The sequence below is a fragment of the Eschrichtius robustus genome, chromosome 6 (assembly GCF_028021215.1).
Source record: "Eschrichtius robustus isolate mEscRob2 chromosome 6, mEscRob2.pri, whole genome shotgun sequence".
NCBI classification, from domain to species: Eukaryota; Metazoa; Chordata; class Mammalia; order Artiodactyla; family Eschrichtiidae; genus Eschrichtius; species Eschrichtius robustus.
Window position 1 is genome coordinate 55,584,553 of NC_090829.1, and position 23,676 is coordinate 55,608,228.

The 23,676-nt window shown below is 37.9% G+C and overlaps 1 protein-coding gene across 15 annotated transcripts in view; it reads left to right on the forward strand.

Moving 5' to 3' along the window:
* NAALADL2 (N-acetylated alpha-linked acidic dipeptidase like 2) overlaps nt 1-23,676 on the forward strand; it is a 1,511,782-nt gene that overhangs the window by 1,440,303 nt on the left and 47,803 nt on the right. For all 15 annotated transcript variants that reach the window (XM_068547430.1, XM_068547429.1, XM_068547431.1 and 12 more), the window contains one exon: nt 7,824-8,022. In XM_068547430.1, coding sequence (XP_068403531.1) covers nt 7,824-8,022 — 199 coding nt within the window. The remainder of the gene's footprint in view (nt 1-7,823; nt 8,023-23,676) is intronic.

Genomic DNA, 23,676 nt, shown 5'->3' on the forward strand with positions numbered 1-23,676 from the left:
TTGTCCCTGGATCATGGGACCCTGGCAGTGGCGGGCTGCACAGGATCCTGGGAGGGGAGGTGTGGATAGTGACCTATGCTTGCACACACGCTTCTTGGTGGCTGCAGTAGCAGCCTTAGAGTCTCATGCCCGTCTATGGGGTCCACGCTGATAGACGCAGCTCGCGCTAGTCTCCGGAGCTCCTTTAAGCGGCGCTCTTAATCCCCTCTCCTCGCGCACCTGGAAACAAAGAGGCAAGAAAAAGTCTCTTGCCTCTTTAGCAGCTCCAGACTTTTTCCCAGACTCCCTCCCGGCTAGCTGTGGCACACTAGCCCCCTCCAGGCTGTGTTCATGCAGCCAACCCCAGTCCTCTCCCTGGGATCCGACCTCCAAAGCCCAAGCCTCAGCTCCCAGCCCCTGCCCGTCCCGGCGGGTGAGCAGACAAGCCTCTTGGGCTGGTGAGCACTGGTCAGCACCGATCCTCTGTGCGGGAATCTCTCCACTTTTCCCTCCACACCCCCGTTGCTGCGCTCTCCTCCGTAGCTCCGGAGCTTACCCCCTCTGCCACCCATAGTCTCTGCCCGCGAAGGGGCTTCCTAGTGTGTGGAAACCTTTCCTCCTTCACAGCTCCCTCCCACTGGTGCAGGTCCCGTCTGTATTCTTTTGTCTCTATTTTTTTTTTTCTTTTGCCCTACCCAGGTACGTGGGGAGTTCCTTGCCTTTTGGGAGGTCTGAGGTCTTCTGCCAGCGTTCAGTAGGTATTCTTTAGGAGTTGTTCCACATGTAGATGTATTTCTGATGTATCTGTGGGGAGGAAGGTGATCTCCACATCTCACTCTTCTGCCATCTTGAAGCTCCTCCCCTCACTGTATTTTGTCTCAAGGTATTTTTAAATTTCCTCTTTGAGTTCATCGACCCTTTTTTTTTTTTTTTTTTTTGTAGCATCCTATTTAGTCTCCATGTAATAAGTTTTTTTCTTGTTTCTTTTTCTGTGGTTAATTTCTAGTTTCATGCTATTGTGGTCAGAAGATGCTTGAGATAATTTCTATACTATTAAATTTGTTGAGGCTTACTTGGTGCCATAGTATGTGGTCAGTCCTAGAGAATGTTCCATGTGCACTTGAAAAGAATGTGTATTCTGGGGTTTTCTTTGCATGTAATGTCCTGAAAATATCAATTACATCTAACTGTTCTGTTGTATCATTTAGGATCTTTGTTGCCTTATTGTTTCTCTGTCTGCAACTATTATTGTATTCCTGTCAATTCCTCCCTTTATGTCTGTATTTCTTTTATGTATTTGGGTGCTCCTATATTAGATGCATATATATTGACAAGTGTAAAATCTTGTATTGGTGCTTTTATTATTATATAGTGTCCTCCTTTATCTTTACGGCCTTTGTTTTAAAGTCTATTTTGCCTGATGTGAGTATTGCGACCCCCGCTTTCTTGTCATTTCCGTTTGCATGAATTATCTTTTTCCACCCCCTCACTTTCAATTTATGTGTCTCCTTTGCCCTAAAGTGGGTCTCTTGTAGGCATCATACAGTAGGCTCTTATTCTTTTATCCAATCTGCCACTCTTGTGTCTTTTGATTGGAGCATTTAGTCCATTGACATTTAAGGTAATTATTGATAGTTATGTATCTATTGCCATTTTAAACCTTGTTTGCCCATTGATTTTATATTTCTTCTTTGTCCTTTTCTTTTTCTTTTTGTTTTTCCTTTTGTGGTTTGATGATTTTCTTTTGTATTATACTTATATTCTCTTCCTTTTGGTTTTAGCCAATCTGTTGTATGTTTTTGATTTGTGGTTGCCCTGTTTTTCAAGTATGTTAACCCCTTCCTATATCTACTTGCCTTTGACAGGTAGTCATACTGGCTCAAACACATTCTAAGAAAAAACATCTACATATTCTTACTCTCCTCCCCCACATTTTATGATTCTGATGTCCTCTTTTACATCTTCATGTTCATCTTTTTTGCTGTTCACTGTCATCACTTTCACAGAAAATTTTTTAATTTTTTTTTAATCTGTGTACTGACATATTTAAGTGATTTATTTTCCAGTTGTTAATTTTCTCCTTCCTATAGATTCTTACTTCTTTTCTATTTAGAAAAGACCTTTCAATATTTCCTTTAGGATAGGTTTAATATTGCTGTATTCTTTTAGTTTTTGCTTGTCTGAGAAACTCTTTCTCTCTCCCTCTATTCAAAATGATAATCTTGCTGGATAGACTATACTAGGTTGCAGATTTTTCCCTTTTAAGACTTTGAATATATCATACCATTCCCTTCCGGCCTGCAACATTTCTGAGGAGAAATCAGCTGACAGTCTTATGGGGGTTCCCTTGTAATTAACTCTTTGTTTTTCTCTTGCTCCCTTCAGAATCCTCTCTTTACATTTAACTTTTGCCATTTTTATTATAACATGTCTTGGTGTAGGTCTGTTTGGGTTTATCTTGCTTGGGATTCTCTGTGCTTCCTGTACCTGGATATCTGTTTCCTTCTTTAGGTTTGGGAAGTTTTCAACCATAATTTCTTTAAATACATTTTCAATCCCCTTTTCTCTTTCCTCCCCTTCTGGAATCCCTATTTTGTTTGGTTGGCATGCTTTATATTATCCTATAGGTCTCTTATTTATTTATTTTTTAATTTGGCTTTCTGTCTTCTGTACTGATTGGGTGATTTCCATTATTCTATCTTCCAGGTCACTTTTTTGTTCTTCTGCATTATTCATTCTGCTATTCATTGCCTTTAGCTCAGCTTTCATCTCTGCAAATGAGTTTTCTAATTTTTCTTGGTTCTTCTTTATAATTTCTAGTTCCTTTTACAATACTCTGTATTTTTGTCTAGGCTTTCTTAATTCCTTCAGTATTTTCATTGTCTCCTTTTTGAAATTGGTGTCTATTAAACTGAAGAGTTCTGTTTCATTTGTTCTTTCAGGGGAATGCTCTTGGTCTTTTAACTGGGCATGGTTCCTCTGTTTCTTCATTTTACTTGTATTTCTCTTACTCTGTGAGTTTAGGAGAAACAATTATCTACTATGGTCTTGAAGGGCTATTTACATGTGGGGGCATCCCTGTGTAATTTGTGTGGGTTTAGTATATTTGCTGCGAAGGCTGTTTTTAGTATGGATGCCTGTCGCCTTTTTCCTCAGCATGTACTGGTCATTATCCCCTTGATAGGGGTGTGCAGATGTGGTGACTGGTGCCTGGTCTTGGGATTCTCAGTGGTGGTGGTTCAGGCATGCCCCTGGAGCACACGATGGGAGTGGAGGCAGCTCACAACCACTCCTGGTGTCTGCAAGGTTGGCAGCAGTGGCTCATGAACATTCCTGGGGTCTGAGGGGGAGGCGCAGGGGCCCACAACCACTCCTGGTGTTTGGGCAAGTGGCAGTGGCATCTCACGACAGCCCCTGGAGGCCGTGCAGGCAGTGTCCTGCCCTCTGCGAGCATGTGCACAGGGGAAAAGGCTACAATCTGTGCCCAGCTCCTCCCCTCACGCACCCCCCAAACAATGACGACTGGTCTCTAAGCGGCCCAGGCTTCCTCCGAGTACACCCCCAGCCACAGTTGCACTAGATTCCAGCCCCCTTAGTCTGTCTCTACACAACCAACCCCAGTCCCCTCCCCAGTTCTGATTCCCTGAAGCCCAAGTTCCAGCACCCAGCCCCTGCCAGCACTGGTGGATGTGCATCAGGCTGGGGAGTGCCGGGTGGCAGCAATGACCACCTGTGCAGTTCTCCCTCTGCTCTGGCTACCACAAACCAGCTGCTACACTCTCCTCTGAGGCTCTAAAGCTCACCTTCTGTCCCGGCCGATCTCCCTGCCAGTGAGGAGGCTTCCCCTGGTACAGAAACCTTTCCTCTTTCACACCTCCCTCCCAGGGGCTCAAGTCCTGACCCAATTCCTTTCTTTTTTTTCTTTTTTCCTACCCAGTTACATGGAGATTTTTCTTGATCTTTCAGCAGTCTGAGGTCTTCTGTCAGCATTCTGTAGATATTCTGTTAGAACTGTTCCACATGTAGATATATTTTTGATGTATTTGTGGGAGAAGGTGAGCTTCACATCCTACTATTCCATCATCTTGTTCACTCCCTAGTTCTTTTACCCTTTCTATTACCCCTTTCCTTGTTCTTCAGAGGTTTGAGATGCCAGTGCACAGAAAGAAAAACTGCCTCCAGATTCACAGGCACTGCAAAATAAAATTGGGAATCTTTATTAAAGTGTATATGGGGAGAAGTGTGATACAGTTGTGGGGGGTCATGATTTGGGGGAAGTGATAAGAAATAATGTCTCTGAGAATAAAATTGTTAGTAAAGCCGTTACAGTATTTTGTGCATGCCTTTAGCAAATGAGTTGGTACTAATTTGTGTTTAGTCTATGTGCTCTGATAATGGTAACTTGTGTTTATATAGTGATTTAAATGCTTAGAAAGTAAAATGACCATTTTCCCCAAGGAAGCTACAGAACATCAGTATTAAGTACTCTGTTCAAGTCCACATTGATAATGATTAAGTAAACCAGACTCTTATGGTTTTGGATAACGAGTCCTTGGTCTTTAGACTCCATGTACTATGTATAACTTCAAGATAATTGTATTTACCCTCCCTCTCTGAGAGAAATCTCTATCTCCTAGTTGATATTCTTTGGTCAAACTGACTTATTATTCATTAAAACTGAACTGTTAAGAGCCTCAATTAGTTCTCTGTTTTTCTGACATTCACTGTGCCTTAAATGATGCTTTACATATTCTTAGTTGGGGGGGGTGTTATTGGTAGGACATATTTTAATTAATTCAGTTTAGTTTAATATAACCTATCATTACCCTAAAATACCTTCTTTTAAATTTTTTTTCCTTTTGACTGCAACTAGTATTGATATTTAGCAAGAAAGTATAGGAAATAACATTTGTTGATGCTCATCATGCACTAAATATCTCCCTGATTTTTTAGGTGTAATTTAATAATGTATCTCAAATAAGACATTATCTTATAATTCAACATATACTCGATAAGATATTTAGTAAATGACTACTGTATATCAGGTATTGTGCTAGGATACAGAGATAAAAAGAGAGAGAAAACATATTTGCTGATCTTATGGGGTTCTTTTCAGTCAAGGAAAGGAAAGATAAGGCTAAAAATATTGCAGATGCTATGATGCTATGATCACAGTACATAATCCACACATTCATTCAGTAAATGATTTGCCAGGCATAGTTTTATGTGCTGGGGAAATGGTAGTGAATGAAACAGACAAAAATCTCTTCCCTCACAGAGCTGACATTCTAGTAGTTATGCTAAGGATCACAAAGAGACAATCATTTGGGTCATGGAAATGGCTATGAGGAACCTTTGGAACATCAGTTATATATCAAAATGATTGTGTGAACATTGGGAGTAAAGCTACTTTTCAATCTGTAACCTCATATCCTTGAAGTAGTGCATAGGGTATGCTGTGGTGGCAGGTTTCCACTATCAGGATCCTTTCTGGAACCAGCCAGTTCCTAAAGCTGTCAACTTTCTCTGCCCACACCACCATGAAAGATAAATTCATTTAAAGCTAAATAAGGTAAATGGTACAATTTGTCTCACTTGGTTTAGTGGTAATGTCTTCAATTCTGTAGTGTATGTTAGATCTGAAGAGATTTTTCCTTTTTAAATGGAAGACTCTTAAGGATGTCGAACTTGCTTTTTCTGTTGTTCAGTCTTTCAATTCTAGTGTCATCCAAATGTGTCTTATCCATCTTATTCTTTCCTTGTGCAAAAAGATATTTTCTATAAGTTTTCCATATATTAAATTTGGTTAGCCATAATAAGATAAACCATATTTTCATAAAATGTCATTATTATCATTTAAGAGGCTAGATTTTCTCAATGAGCAGAAATATCGCCTCTTGCATTCTCAAGTTTTGTTCTGAAATCAAACAAGATTACTAATGAAAACATCAAAATACCAAAACCCTATGAACTCCTACAATTGATTTTATTCATTTTGTTAATTTCAGTGAACAGAGCGCTACGAAGAAGGCTCTCTTTGCAGCCCTCATAAAAACCATTTATTTCTTTACATAGTTCTCATTTTTTGTTGTATTTTTTCTAAAAATATGTTATTGAATCTACTTTGTTTATTCAGTAAACAGTAAACAATTATTGAGTGTCAGAACTATGCTGGGCTATAATGAAACTGACATATAAAATCATCCCCATCAAATGAAGGTGAGAGAAAATAAAGGTCACTATATGAAAGGTTAGTAATTCTATGACAGACATATTTTATACCACAGTTATAATTCTGAACTAGTTTTCATTTTCTTAGCACATAACCTCTCTACAGTGCTTCTTAAACATTAAGATGTAAGGAATAATCTGAGAAGCATGTTGAAATTGTGATTCCTGGACCCTAGAGAAATTCAGCATGTCTGGGAATCTGCATTTTCACAAAGACCAGGTGTTTTGGGAGTTGGTGACCCTTACCCCTTAGACTTCATTTAAAGAAAGAGTTCCTTTGTGACATTTCCCTTTTGCCGAGACTTTCCTAAGTGAAGGTCCCATAAGGCCTCTTTTCAATCCTCCACCTGTTTATCTTAATGCCATGCTCTCAGGATTTCCAGCTGAGATTTACCAGGTCCATGTGCATCTCATTACCTTGACTTGAAGTAATCCTCCCTAGTGCAGTGCTGACCTTGTTGGAGTCAGTTGTACCTAGTCTGAGAATGACACCACTGACTGTTGCCTCATCCAAAGACTGCATCTAATGGTGCAGCTATCTGGAAGAAGATGATGATGGAAGACCCCCCTCGTGATATGATTAAAGAATGCTTTTTAAACAAGGTATTAAGTTTAAACACCAGCTAGGAACTGCCTACCTGTAGGGGAGTACTTTACAAATATTAATCATTTAACTCTCATTAACAAAGTTATAAAGCAGGTGCTATTATTATGTTCATTTCACAGATAAGGACACTAAGGCTCAGTAACTTGCCCAACATCACACAGCTACTAAGTGGTAGAGCAGGGATTTGAACTCAAGTCATCTGGCTCCAGGATCTGGTGGCTGTAATTACTATAAAATGCAACCTTTCCCTTAGTCAAAAGAACATCCTGTGATCCTTTTGCTACCACCATTCATATCAGAATGACTTCCAGTAAGTTACATAACAAAAGGAAAAAAAAAAACAACAAACAAAAATCATCTCAAAAGAAAAACAAAACGATACAAACATTACATAAGATAGTTTTTAGTGTATTTTCAAATCAAAGGTGTATTTCAACTTCAAATTACAGGAACACTCCAGCAAAGTAAAAAGAGCTCAGTAGACACATAACAATATAGGGTAACATATCTCATGTTCTCAGAAGGGAAGATAACAATTCATTTTACAATTTTTTTTCCTGAAATACAGGATACTCCATTAAGAGCATGAATTTTTGAGTCAGAAAGATAAGGCTTCTAATTCTTACCTGTCATTTACTTGCTTGATGATCTGTGGCAGTTTGCTTACCTTAATTAATTCTCAGCTTCTATGAAATGGACATGCCCATACAGGGTTGGGTGAATATTAAATAAGATAATTATGTGAAGGGCTTGACAGTGCCGGGAACATTGCAGTCTCTCAACAATCAGTTCCTATTTACTGGTATTATTATTATTAGCAAATCAGTAGTAGTAGTAAATAAATTTAATACTTTTAGTAGAACATATTTAGCCAGAATATTTTTGGTGGAAGGATTATAAAAGTAGAATTGATGGTGAATCTTCCTTTTGACATCATGATTATAAAATGTTTACTTTGTGCCCTTGATATTCTCTCTTCTGAGATTGGCCCATTTATCTTTACCAGGTGATCAACCCAACACACTTCAACTGCTAGCCCTGGCCTCACGCCTGCGGGAGAGCGCTGAACTCTTTCAATCAGATGAGATGCGTCCTGCTAATGACCCGAAGGAAAGAGCTCCCATCCGTGTGCGGATGCTGAATGAGGTTCTCCAAGACATGGAGAAGAGCTTCCTGGTGCAGCGCGCACCCCCGGGGTTTTACAGGTAGGATGTGTGCTCAAAATTTGTATTTTTATGCCTCTCAATGAAATATTTGTGTTTAACGTTCAGAATATGTACCTTCTGTGAACATAACACTATTTTTTTAATGTGAAGAAATTACTATATCTACAATTTTTTTTTAACAAATTTATTTATTTATTTTTGGTGGCGTTGGGTCTTTGTTGCTGCACGCAGGCTTTCTCTAGTTGCGGCGAGCGGGGGCTACTCTTCATTGTGGTGTGCGGGCTTCTCCTTGCTTTGGCCTCTCGTTGTGGAGCATGGGGTCTAGGAGCGCGGGCTTCAGTAGTTGTGGCATGCGGGCTCTAGAGCACAGGCTCAGTAGCTGTGGTGCACAGGCTTAGTTGCTCCACGGCATGTGGGATCTTCCTGGACCAGGTCTCGAACCTGTGTCCCCTGCATTGGCAGGTGAATTCTTAACCACTGCGCCACCAGGGAAGTCCTATATCTACAATTTGAGGAGCATTCTCCTCCCCCAAAGCAAAGTTCAACTGCATAAATAGAGAATAAAGAAAACTTTATTTTTCTTTATACCTGTAAATATTGATATTATCTGTAGATATAATTTATATCTATATGATAATGGTTTAGCAGTATCATATAAAAAATGACTAGGATTTTTTTTTTTTACAATTAAAGTCAATATGAATCAAAGGTGTCATAGCTACTGAAAAACCAAATGGATTTATAGGTTGTACTGTGAGAAATACGCTTTCTTGAATGAATCAGGAGATAAGTCTATATTATTCTGTCCTAGTAAGTTCACTTCTAGAGCACTGTGTTTAATTCTAGAAACTACATTTTAAGAGGGAGTTAAGTATGTTTAATATTCAAGGAGAGTGGAATTTACAGGAATCTATAGGAATGCAAGAGATTTCTGTGTATTTATTTTGCCTCCAGCAACTTTATCGAATTCATTGATGAGTTCTAGCAGTTTTCTGGTAGCATCTTTAGAATTGTCTCTATATAATATCATGTCAACTGCAAAAAGTGACAGTTTTACTTCTTCTTTTCCGGTTTGGATTCCCTTTATTTCTTTTTCTTCTCTGATTGCCGTGGCTAGGACTTCTAAAACTATATTGAACAAAAGTTGCAAGAGTGGACATCCTTGTCTTGTTCCTGATCTTAGAGTGAATGCTTTCAACTTTTCAATATTTACTATGATGTTGGCTGTAGGTTTGTCATACATGGCCTTTATTATGTTGAGGTAGGTTCCCTCTATGCCCACCTTCTGGAGAGTTTTTATCATAAATGGGTGTTCGATTTTGTCAAAAGTTTTTTCTGCATCTACTGAGATGATCATATTGTTTTTATTCTTCCATTTGTTGATGTGGTGTATCACACTGATTGATTTGCAGATATTGCAAAAGGCTTGCATCCCTGGAATAAATCCCACTTGATCATGGATTGTGACCCTTCTAATGTATTGTTGGATTCGGTTTGCTAGTCTTTTGTTGGGGATTTTTGTGTCGATGTTCATCAGTGATATTGGCCTGTAATTGTCTTTTTTTGTGGTATCTTTGTCTGGTTTTGATATCAGGGTGATGGTGGCCTTGTAGAATGAGTTTGGGAGTGTTCCTTCCTCTATGATTCTTTTGAACGGTTTCAGGAAGATAGATGTTAACTCTTCTCTGAATGTTTGATAAAATTTGCCTGTGAAGCCGTCTGGTCCTGGATTTTTGTTTGCTGGGAGTTTTTTAATCACAGTTTCAATTTCATTACTTGTGATTGGTCTGTTCATATTTTCTATTTCTTCCTGGTTCAGTCTTGGGAGATTGTACCATTCTAGGAATTTGTCCATTTCTTCCAGGTTGTCCATTTTATTGGCATAGAGTTGCTTGTGGTAGTCTTTCATGAGCCTTTGTATTTCTATGCTGTCTGTTGTAACTTCTTGTTCATTTCTAACTTTATTGATTTGAATCCTCTCCCTTTTTTTCTTGATGAGTCTGGCTAAAGGTTTATCGATTTTGTTTATCTCTTCAAAGTACCAGCTTTTAGTTTCATTGATCTTCTCTGTTGTTTTCTTTGTCACTACTGCATTTATTTCTGCTCTGACCTTTATGATTTCTTTCCTTCTACTAACTTTGGGTTTTGTTTGGTCTTCTTTTCTAGTTGCTTTAGGTGTAAAGTTAGTTCGGTGGTTTATTTGAGATTTTTCTTATTTCCTGAGGTAAGATTGTATTGCTATAAACTTCCCTCTTAGAACTGCTTTTGCTGCAACCCTTAGGTTTTGGATCATCATGCTTTCATTTTCATTTGTCTCTAGGTATTTTTTGATTTCCTCTTTGATTTCTTCAGTGATCCATTGGTTGTTTAATAGCATATTGTTTAGCCTCCACATGTTTGTGGTTTTTACAGGTTTTTTCTGGTACTTGCTTTCTAATCTCATAGTTTTGTGGTCAGAAAAGATGCTTTATATGATTTAATTTTCTTAAATTTACTCAGGCTCGCTTTGTGGGCCAGCTCTTGATCAGTCCTGGAGAATGTTCCATGTACATTTGAGAAGAATGTGTATTCTGCTGCTTCTGGATGGAATGCTCTATAAATACCAATTAACTCCAATTGGTTATAATGTGTCATTCAATGCCTGTGTTTCCTTATTGATTTTCTGTCTGGATGACCTGTCCACTGATGAAAGTGGGGTATTAAAGTCCATTATTGTGTTACTGTCAATTTCTCCTTTTATGGCTCTTAGTGTTTTCCTTACATATTGATGTGCTCCAATGTTGTGTGCATATATATTTACAATTGTTATATCTTTTTCTTGGATTGATTCCTTGATCGTTATGTAGTGTCCTAGTGTCTTTTGTGTCTTGTAACAGTTTATTTTAAAGCCTGTTTTTTCTGATATGAGCATTGCTATTCCAGCTCTCTTTTGATTTCTATTTGCACTGAATAACTTTTTACATCACCTCACTTTCAGTCTGTATGTGTCCCTAGATCTCAAGTGGGTCTCTTACAGACAGCATATATATGGGTCTTATTTTTGTATCCATTCAGATAGTCTATGTCTTTGGGTTGGGGCATTTGATCTGTTTATGTTTAAGGTAATTATTGATATGTATGTTCTTACTGCCATTTTGTTAATTGTTTTGGATATGATTTTGTAGGTGATTTTGTTGTTTTCTCTTGTGATTTGATGCCTAACTTTAGTGTTGTGTTTGGATTCCTTTTTCTTTTGTGTGTGTATATCTATTGTAGATTTTTGGTTTGCAGTTACCAGAAGGTTTTGATATAGAAGTCTATATATAACAGGATTGTTTTAAGTTGCTGTTCTTTTAATTTCAAATGCATTTTCAATGTCCTGCATTTGTGCTCTCCTCTTCACACAATTGCTTGTTTTGATATATATGTGTGTAGATGATTTCCTACCTTTACTGTATTTTTGCCTTTACTGGTGAGCTTTTTTCCATTTGTAATTTTCTGTTTCTAGTTATGGCCTTTTCTTGTCTGCCTAGAGAAATTCCTTTAGCATTTGTTGCAAAGCTTGTCTGTTGGTGCTGAATTCTCTTAGCTCTTGCTTATCTGTTAATCTTTTGATTTTGCTGTCAAAACTGAATGAGTGCCTTGCTGGGTAGAGTATTCTTGGTTGTAGCTTCTTCCCTTTCATTACTTTAAATATATCATGGCACTCCCTCTTGCCTGCAGAGTTTCTGCTGATAATCTTATGGGAATTCACTTGTATGTCATTTGTTGTTTTCCCTTGTTGCTTTTAATATTTTTTGTCTTTAAATTTTGTCAGTTTGATTACTATGTGTCTTGGCATGTTCCTCCTTGGGTTTATCCTGCCTGGGACTCCCTGTGCTTCCTGGACTTGGGTGACTGTTTTCTTTCCCATGTTAGGGACGTTTTTAACTATTACCTCTTCAAGTATTTTCTCAGGTCCTTTCTCTCTCTCTTCTCCTTCTGGGACCTCTATAATGCGAATGTTCGTGCGTTTAATGTCATCCCAGAGGTCTTTTAGGAGGTTTTCATTTCTTTTCATTCTTTTTTCTTTATTCTGTTCTGAGGCAGTGATTTCCACCATTCTGTCTTCCAGCTCACTTATCCCTTCTTCTGCCTTAGTTATTCTGCTATTGATTCCTTCCAGTGTATTTTTCATTTCAATTATTGTATTGCTCATCTCTGTTTGTTATTTAGTTCTTCTAGGTCTTTGTTAAACATTTCTTGTTATCTTCTTGATCCATGCCTCCATTCTTTTTTTGAGATCTTGGATCATCTTTACTATCATTACACTGAATTCTTTTTGGGTAGATTGCCTATCTCCACTTCACTTCATTGTTCTTCTGGGGTTTTTGTCTTGTTGCTTTATCTGGGACATATTTCTCTGCCATCTCATTTTGTCTAACTTTCTGTGTGATTGTGGTTTCTGTTCCACAGGCTGCCAGGTTGTAGTTGTTGCTTCTGCTGTGTGCCCCCTGGTGGATGAGGCTGTCTAAGAGGCTTGTGCAGGCTTCCTGCTTGGAGGGAATGGTTCCTGCTCACTGGTGGTTGTAGCTGGTTCTTTTCCCTCATGGCCAGGGCCGTGTCAAGGGGCATGTTTAGCAGGCAGCTGTTTGTTTGCTCAGGAAGACTTTAAGCAACCTGTCTGCTGATGAGTGGGGCTGTTTTCCTGCCCTGTTGGTAGTTTGGCCTGAGGTGTCCTAGCACTGGAGCTTACAGGCTGTTGTGTGGGACCAAGTCTTGGTGAGAAAATGGAGGCTTCCAAAAGGGCTCACGCCAATGTGTACTACCCAGAACTGCCGCTGCCAATGTCCTTGTCCCCGCAGTAAACCACAGCTGCCCCCAACATCCACAGGAGACCCTCTAGTACTAGCAGGTAGGTCTGACACAGGCTCTTATGTGGTCACTGTTTTTTTTTCCCTGGATCTGGGTATGCACAGGACCCTGCATGCACCCTCCAAGAGTCGAGTTTCTGTTTCTCCCAGTCCTATGGAATTCCTGCGATCAAACCCTGCTGGCCTTCAAAGCCAGATTCTCTGGAGGTTCCTCCTCCCATTGTCAGACCCCCAGGCTGAGAAGCCTGACATGGGGCTCAGAACTTTCACTCCTGTGGTAGAACTTCTTTGATATATTTATTTCCAGTTTGCAGGTCATCCACCTGGGGGTTATGGGATTAGATTTTAATGTGATTGAACCCCTCCTACCATCTTGTTGTGACGTCTTCTTTGTATTTGGATGTTCAGTATCTTTTTTGGTAGGTTCCAGTGGTTTTTTTGTCAATGGTTGTTCACCAGTTAGTGGTGATTTTGGTGTTTCCTTGAGAAGAGGTGAGCTCATGTCCTTCTACTCTATCTTGTTTGGATCACCTGTTTTAAATGTTTTATTTGATTTTTGTGTAAAGCACGAAAGATAAAAACATACACCTCTTTGTGTAACAGATGCACATATAATGTATGTGTATAACATTCAATAAAAACACGTGTGTGTGTATATATGTATATATTTTTTGGATATATGTATGTGTACACACACACAGTAGGCATATATATATTATTTATATATATATGTCTAGTTCAGGGTTTATCATGGGAAAAGGTGGGAGACAAAGAGGTGTTGGAGAAAGAGTAAGGTAAGAAAACTATTTGGCCCAGAACTCTCTTCATAAAAGTACTTTTGCACCACATCAGCTATATGTATAATATATATATATATATACACACACACACAAATAACACCCTGGACTACACATATCGTGTATGACCAAAGCTACAACTAAGACTAAAGAATTGAAACATAGGAATACAAATCTTAATTACATATGAGAAAAATTTCTATCAAGTTGTGTTCTTAAAAAAAAAAAAATGGTACTGATGAACCTATAGTTTCAGGGCAGGAATAAAGGGGTAGACATAGAAAACGGACTTGAGGACATGGCGGGGGGTGTGAAGCTGGGGTGAAGTGAAAGTAACATCAACATATATACACTACGGAACGTAAAATAGTTGGCTGGCGGGAAGCAGTAGCATAGCACAGGGAAATCAGCTCAGTGCTTTGTGATGACCTAGAGGGGTGGGATAGGGAAGACGGGAGGGAGGCTCAAGAGGGAGGGGATATAGGGACATGTGTATGCATATGGCTGATTTGTTTTGTTGTGCAACAGAAACTAACACAGTATTGTGAAGCAATTATACTCCAATAAATACCTACTAAAAACAAAAAAACAAAACAAAACAAACAGTATGATGCTTTTATAGAGTGGTGAACTCATTACCACTGTAGGTATTAAAACAGGCTAAGTAGCCCTAAGCACCTCAATATTTGGGCTACATGAGGTTTAAGATGCCTTTTAGTACCAAAATTCTGTGATCTGACAAATCACTTGATCTCTCTACACTTTAATTTCTGCATCTATAAAATGAGATGATGGAATGAGACCCTTTTGTAATAAAAAACCTTTTCTGACATCTGATATTTGAGGATTTTCCTTCATGATTGATTTTAATCTCAAGTTCACATTTAAAATCTTTATTTCGTATCATCTTTTTAACATTATGACTCTGTATTATAAGACTTTGGAAAACATTTATTTATCACAGCAGACGCTTTTCAGGCACTTTGTAAGCCCCAGGTACTCTTGTAAGCACCAGAGAAAGGAGTCACCGCAAGTTAAAAACATCTGCCCTGATGAGGTTATATTCCAGCTGGGGGGGGATGGGGAAACAGAATGAACAAGGTAATTTAGTAAAATATAGTGTATGGTAGGTGTAATGACTGCTAAAGAGAAAAATTAAACCACATTATTAACTCCAGCATCATTAAAAAGTCTTTATCAAAGTAGATAAATTGTATCTTTTAGAATATATTATGTAAGTTATATTTCTTTCACTTTTAGTTTATAAAAAATTCAGATATTAGTATCCTATATTAAGGACATAGTTTTATATATTATGAAATATATAAAACTTTCTCCCTTTGCCCTTTTTGGCACTTGCACTAAATCCAGGAGACCTCTGTGGTCTGAGTTACGTGTACAGTTAACTTTATTATCCCTTCAACAATTTACTTTATCAGGCATTTGGAGTAGAAAAGAAAATATTTGTTTTCCTCTGAGTTACCAATGATTAAGCAAGTGATATTTTCTCCTGTTAATAATATGATTACAGGATACCTTGTATTCCAGTGTGCAAGGCCCAAAACGTTGATTATGATAATGTTCTAACTCATATAACAAACTTTGTAGTTGAAAGCTTATGATTCAATATTTTGGCATTATTTTAAACTATTACTCTAATTATTGAAAAAATACATGTTTGCATTCTTCTCCTTGGCTCTATTTTCACATATATGCCAACAGTACAGATAGATTAAATACTTCATTCTGATTTTTCTAACTGACCTTTATTCCAAGATTGTCATGAATTTTTACTTTATTTCTGAAATATATAACAAATCATCCTACTTTATTTTTTTTCTTGGTAGAGAATTCACATTTCTAATTATTAATTATTGACACAAAAATTTCAAAATTGCAGTAGACTTTCTATTCTCAATTCTTGGAAGCTCTTCCTTTATGGGAGAGGAGATGTTCAAAGGAAAAAAGATGAGTATGACAGGATGATATAGACTTTAGGAAGATGGAAAAATTGATTATTTATAATGACAACTATTTGGAGAAAAGATAAAATTGTTAATTACATTGTACAAAAGAACATTTGGTGAACAGTGTTCTTTCTTTTTTTTTTAAGTTTGTTAAGGAACCTTTAAAGATGTTATCCATGTAAGAATCTCACTCTTCAAACCAATGGTGTCATGACAATTCTCATCAAATATACAAGAAGGAAGTCAAATGTGATTTGCTTTTTAAGAAAACTGTTGACAGAAGTTCACTGTATAAAGCTAAATGTTGCATTTGGAATTTGGATCATGTCTCAGAGGAGACATTAAAACAAAAAGGAGTGTCACTAAGCACTGAAATATCTTATTTTTGGAATATGTGAAAGAATTTTCCCCATTATTTGGCATCAGAAAATTCAAAGATTTCAAGTCCTATATTACATCTAAAACTGACTGACTGACTGACTCTCATTCTCATAAATAAATCCTCATTGAACACTGCTCTGTGCCAGCATACTGATGAAAACTGGCAATATAAGATCCCTACCTTCAAGGAATTTAGCCTAACTCAAGAGGTAAAATATATAAATAATAATTCAAATAAATTTCCAGAACACTTACTTATGCAAAGTGCCCAATGAATGCTACAGGTAAGAAGTGCTATTGGGATTCAGTGAACAGAGAAATTATTACCTTGTGGCATTCAAAAAAGAATTTATAGGAAAAGGGAGAAATTTATCTGGGTTTGAGGGAATGGTAGGCTGCCCAGTAAATTAGGGAGTGCTATATAGACTGAATGTTTGTGTCCTCCCAAAATTCGTATATTGAGATCTAATGATGGTATTTGGAGGCGGGACCTTTGGGAGATAATTAGGTCATGAGGGCAGAACCCTCATTAATGGGATTAGCACTCTTCTTATAAAAGAGACTCCTGAGAGCTCCCTCATCCCTACTGCCATGTGAGGACAGAGCCATCTATAGACCATGAAGCAAGCCTTCACCAGACACAGAATCTGCCTGCACCTTGATCTTGGACTTCCCAGCCTCTAGAACTGTGAGAAATAAATTTGTGTTGTTTATAAGTCACTCAGTCTATCGTATTCCGTTGTAGCAGCCCAAACTGACTAAGGCAGGGAGCATTACCAGGGGAGGATAGTGTGAAGAGAGACACAAAGTAGAGGTTGTGTATGGTGTGCTGAGGAGTGAAGCACAGGAAGTGGAGTTGTTTGAATGGTTATTTAGTTAATGATTATGGAGAGGTAGGAAGGAATCAAGTTAGTTACAGAGTCCCATGAGTGCTCTGTTGAGAGGTTTGGAATTTAGTTATTATTTTTTACACAAAAGAAGCCATGAAAAAATTTGTGTTAGATTTACCTGGTGCTCCAGATAGGGTGCCCTGGAGTTGGGAAGTCAGGGAGACTACGGGTGTAAAAATGGCATGGAATGCTGAGAACATGATTTGGCACACTGGGGTCAGGAACGAAGAGCAAAGAGCAAATTTGGGAGATGGTGTTAAGGAAGAATTGAAGAATTTGGCAAACAAGAGATTCGAATCTTATTTGGGGTTTTTTTTTTTTTTTTAGAGTTCGCATGGAACTAGGCAAATGAAGCATGGTTTAGTAGTGGAAAGTCTCCTCTCTGCCCATTTCTCCAGCCAATTGGTTAAGGCACTCAGTATCTCTGGTTTTCCATGTAATTGTATGATACTCTGTTGATAAAAATTTCTGAAGTCCCTTCTAGCTCTAAAAGTCGGATTCAATGCATATCCACTGCATTAAGCTTCACAACCTCTACAGTCAAGGGAGATTCTTCTAATCCTGAGGGAGGGGAGCAAGAAAGAGCACAGTGATAGACTGCAATGGTGTAATGAAACGCTGCAAAGGGCTCCAGATGTACTGAGCTTGGTAGGCAGTGGAGAGCAGATGCAATGATATATATGATCAGGGACTATCTATCTATGATAGTGATAGTGAAAGTGAAAGTGTGTTGAAAACTACAAAACATTGCAAAAATATTACTACTATCAAAATTCAGCAGTGTAAAATGTAAATCGTTGCCCCTGAGTAGGGAGGGGATTATGTATCAATATTTCCTTAAGTATTCTGAATTTTCTCTCTCCCTCCTTCTTTTACTATGATTCTAATATGTGCTACTCTACTGCTTCCAAGGGACTGGCGTATCTGCAGATGAGATCTTGTGGCACCTGTGTTTTGTTGTTGGCTTTGTTTTAACTCCCTGTAGTTATTACTGTGCAAAGGCAGAGTAAGCAGTATGACCCAGTGACCTATGCATTCTCCACTAAAATATATATTTTTTAAAAAATATTTTATGTTTAGAGAAAAATTGAGTAGAAAGCACAGAGAGTTCCCATATAACCCTTCACACACACACATACACACACACAGTCCCCTCATCTCCCAACAAACACATAGTTCCCCTATTATTAACATCTTACATTAGCTTAGTATATTTGTTATAGTTGATGAGCCAATATTGATGCATTATTAACTAAAGAGTCCACAGTTTATGCTAGGGTTTACTTTTTGTTTTTTACATTCTATGGATTTTTGACAAGTGTAGAATAGCATGTATCCACCATTTCAGTATCACTGCCCTAAAAAAAAAAAAAATCTGTGCTCCACCTATCCATCGTTCCCTCTCTCCTCCCTGAGCCGCTGGCCTTTTTACTATGTCCACAGTTTTGCCTTTTCTAGAATGTCATACAGTTTGACTCATACAGCATATAACCTTTTCATATGGGCCTCATCACTTAGCAATATGAACTTGTTTCCTCCATATTACTTTCTTTTTATCACTGAACAATATTCCATTGCACAGATGTACCAGTTTGTTTATCCATTCACCTATTGAAAGACATTTTAGTTGCTTTCAAATTTTCACAATTATGAACAAAGCTTTTACATACATATGTGGGCAGGTTCTTGTGTGGATGTACATTTTCAATTCATTTGGGTAAAAATATGGAGCACAACTGCTGGATCATATGATAAGCCTATGTACAGTTTTGCAAGAAACTGCCAAACTGTCTCCCAAAGTGGCTATACCATTTTGCAATCCCACTAGCAATAAATAAGGTTTTTGGTTGCTCCACATCCTTGTCAGCATTTGCTCTTGTCAGTATTGTTGTATCATTTTTTAATTTGCAGTTCTCTAATGGCTGACACATGATGTTGAACATCATTTTATGTACTTAATTTTTATCTATCTGTATATCTTCTTTGGTGAGGTGTTTGCTTGCTCAGATCTTTTCCCTATCTATCTTTTTTAAATTGAATCATTTGTTTTCTTATTATTGAGTTTTAAGAGCTCTTTTTATATTTTGGATGCCAATCCTTTATCAGATATGAATAGTGCAACTATTTTCTTAATCGTGCCTGTTGTAGAGCAGAAGTTGTTTTAATTTAATTAAATCCAACTTATTGATTTTTTTTTTCTTTCATGGATTGTGCTTTTGGTGTTTGTTTGTTGTATCTAAAAATCCATCAAACCCAAGGTCACCTAGATTTTTCTCCTATGTTGTCTTCTTCTAGGTGTTTTTATAGTTTGGTGTTTTATATTTAGGTCACTGATCCATTTCCTGTTAATTTTTGTGAAAGGTATAAGATCACTGTCTAGATTCATTATTTTTGCATGTGGATGTCTTGTGCTGGCACCATTTGTTGAAAAGCCTATTCTTTCTCATTGAATTGCCTTTCCTCTTTTGCCATACAATTTGCTTTTAGATTTTTTTTTTTCTTGGGTTAAGATTTAGGAGTGGAATTGCTGATCATGTGGTGAAACAGGAAGGCTGGAGAGGGGTGATATTCCCCTCTCCAAGCTGGGATAATATTTCAGTATTGCTCTTTGACAGAATCTTTCCTCTGGAGAGTAGGCCTTTGTGATTGATAGAGAACATCCTGGAAGGGTTTCCTGATGGTTACTCTTCCTCTTCCCCTGCCACAGCCCTCAGGGGATTTTTCTCAGCTCAAGTGATTTAGAATACCTCTACCATGGACAGAGAGAGATAAGATGGAAGAATAGAAAGATGTGAGCTCACCTCTTCTTATGAAAACATGAAAATCACAACTAACTAACTAACAACTAACTAACTGCTGAAAAACAAACAAACAATCAAAAAAAAATAAAAAGGTGGAACCTACCAAAAAAGATATCCTACATCCAAAGACAAAGAAGAAGCCACATGAGATGGTAGGAGGGGCTTAACCGTGATAAAATAAAAATCCCATACCCACCAGGTGGGTGACCCACAAACTGGAAAATAATTATACCACAGAGTTCTCCCACAGGAGTGAAAGTTCTGAGCCCCATGTCAGGCTCCCCAGCCTGGGGGTCTGGCAATGGGAGGAGGCGCTCCCAGAGAATCTGGCTATGAAGGCCAGTGGGGTTTGATTGATTGCATGAATTCCACAGGACTGGGAGAAACAGAAACTCCACTCTTGGAGGGTGCATACAGGGTCTTCTGCACACCAGGACCCAGGAAAAAAAGCAGTGACCTCATAAGAGCCTGGACCAGACCTACTTGCTAGTATCAGAGTGTCTCCTCAGAGGCGGGGGCATTAAATGCACCAATATTCTCAGTATAGGGGTTCCAGAAGGAGGAGAGAGAGAGAGAGAAAAGATCTGAGAAAATATTTGAAGAGATGATAATAGCTAAAAACTTCCCCAACATGGGAAAGGAAACAGTCACTGAAGTCCAGGAAGTGCATGGAGTCCCAGGCAGGATAAACCCAAGGAGGAACATGCCAAGATACATAGTAATCAAATTAACAAAAATTAAAGACAAAGGAAAAATATTAAAAGCAACAAATAACATACAAGGGAATTCCTATAATATTCTCAGCAGAAACTCTGCAGGCCAGCAGGGAGTGGCACGATCTATTTAAAAAGTGATGAAAGGGAAGAAGCTGCAACAAAGAATACTCTGCTGAGCAAGGCTTTCATTCAGTTTTGAAGGAGAAATCAAAACCTTTACAGACAAGCAAAAGCTAAGAGAATTCAGCACTGACAGACTAGCTTTGCAACAAATGCTAAAGGAATTTCTCTAGGGAGAAAACAAAAGGCCACAACTAGAACCAAGAAAATTATAAATGGAAAAGCTCACTAGTAAAGGCAAACATACAGTATACTGTGTAGGTAGGAAATCATCTGCACACAAATGTGATATCAAAACCAGCAGTTGTACAAAGAGGAGACCACAAATTCAGGAACTGTGATACAATTTAATACATTTGAAATTAAAAAAGACCAGCAACTAAAAACAATCTTGTTTATATATAGACTTCTGTATAAAAACCTCATGGTAACTGTAAACTAAAAATCTACAATAGATATACACACACACACAAAAGAAAAAGGAATCCAAACACAACACTAAAGTTGTTAGTCATCAAATCACATGAGAAAAAAAAAGAGGAAGGGAAGAAAAAGCACTTATAAAAGCCTATCCAAAACAATTAACAAAATGGCAGTAAGAACATACATATCGATAATTACCTTAAAAGTAAATGGATTAAATGCTCCAACCAAAAGACTAGACTAGCTGAATGGATGCAAAAACAAGACCCGTATATGCGCTGTCTACAAGAGACCCACTTCAGACTTACTTAGGGACACATACAGACTGAAAGTGAGGGGATGGAAAAACGTATTCCATGCAAGTGGAAACCAAAAGAAAGCTGGAATAGCAATGCTCGTATCAGAAAAAACAGGCTTTAACATAAAGACTGTTACAACACACAAAGCAGGACACTACATGATGATCAAGGTATCAATCTAAGAAAAAGATATAAAAATTGTTAATATATATGCACCCAACATAGTATTTACCTTATATATTGAGATTCTCCAAGCAGCCATACAAGGATAACTCGACAGTAACACAATAATAGTGGGGGACTTTAGCACCCTACTTTTCATCAATGGACAGATCATCCAGACAAAAAAATCAATAAGGAAACATAGGCCTTGAATGACACATTAGTCCAGATGGACTTAATTGATATTCATAGAGCAGTCCATCCAAAAGCAGCAGAATACACATTCTTCTCAAATGTACATGGAACATTCTCCAGGACTGATCAAGAGCTGGCCCACAAAGCGAGCCTTGGTAAATTTAAGAAAATTGAAATCATATGAAGCATCTTTTCTGACCACAAAGCTATGAGATTAGAAAGCAACTACCAGAAAAAAACCTGTAAAAACCACAAACATATGGAGGCTAAACAATATGCTATTAAACAACCAATGGATCACTGAAGAAATCAAAGAGGAAATCAAAAAATACCTAGAGACAAATGAAAATGAAAGCATGATGATCCAAAACCTAAGGGTTGCAGCAAAAGCAGTTCTAAGAGGGAAGTTTATAGCAATACAATCTTACCTCAGGAAATAAGAAAAATCTCAAATAAACCACCGAACTAACTTTACACCTAAAGCAACTAGAAAAGAAGACCAAACAAAACCCAAAGTTAGTAGAAGGAAAGAAATCATAAAGGTCAGAGCAGAAATAAATGCAGTAGTGACAAAGAAAACAACAGAGAAGATCAATGAAACTAAAAGCTGGTACTTTGAAGAGATAAACAAAATCGATAAACCTTTAGCCAGACTCATCAAGAAAAAAAGGGAGAGGATTCAAATCAATAAAATTAGAAATAAACAAGGAGAAGTTACAACGAACAGCACAGAAATACAAAGGCTCATGAGAGACTACCACATGCAACTCTATGCCAATAAAATGGACAACCTAGACGATATGGACAAATTCTTAGACAGGTACAATCTCCCAAGACTGAGCCAGGAAGAAGTAGGAAATATGAACAGACCAATTACAAATAGTGAAACTGAAACTGTGATTAAAAAACTCTCAACAAGAAAAAGTCCAGCACCAGATGGCTTCACAGGCAAATTTTATCAAACATTCAAGAAGAGTTAACATCTATCCTTCTGAAACTATTCCAAAAAATCACAGAGGAAGGAACACTCCCAAACTGATTCTATAAGTCCACCATCACCTCGATACCAAAACCAGACAAAGATACCACAAAGAAAGGCAATTAGAGGCCAATATCACTGATGAACATAGACACAAAAATCCTCAACAAACTACTAGCAAACTGAATCCAACAATACATTAAAAGGATCATCCTACATGATCATGTGGGATTTATCCCAGAGATGCAAGCCTTTTTCAGTATCTGTAAATCAATCAGTGTGATACACCACCTCAACAAACTGAAGAATAAAAACAATATGATCATCTCAGTAGATGCAGAAAACGCTTTTGACAGAATTCCACACCCACTTATGATTAAAAACTCTCCAGAAAGTAGGCATAGAGGGAACATACCTCAACATAATAAAGGCCATATATGACAAACCTATAGCTAACGTCATACTCAACAGTGAAAAGCTGAACGCATTCCCTCTAAGATCAGGAACAGACAAGGATGTCTGCTCTTGCGACTTTTATTCAACATAGTTTTGGAAGTCCTAGCCACGGCAATCAGAGAAGAAAAAGAAATAAAGGGAATCCAAACTGGAAAAGAAGAAGTAAAACTGTCACTTTTTGCAGATGACACGATACTATACATAGACAATCCTAAAGATGCTACCCAAAAACTACTAGAGCTCATCAATGACTTTGGTAAAGTTGCAGGATATGAAATTAACACACAAAATCTGTTGCATTTCTCGACCAGCAAGGGCTTTATTTCCAAAATATACAAACAGCTCAACAACAAAAATAAACAACCCAATCAAAAAATGTACAGAAGACCTAAAGAGACACTTCTCCAAAGAAGAGATACAGATGGACAAGAGGCACATGAAAATATACTCAACATTGCTAATTGTTAGAGAAATGCAAATCAAAACAATGAGGTATCACCTCACACCATCATATATCTGGGCATATATCTGGAGAAAACCATGTTTCGAAAGGATACATGTACCCCAGTGTTCACTGCAGCACTATTTACAATAGTCAACACATGGAAGCAACCTAAATATCCATTGACAGGGGAACAGATAAAGAAGATGCGGTATATATATATATATATATAC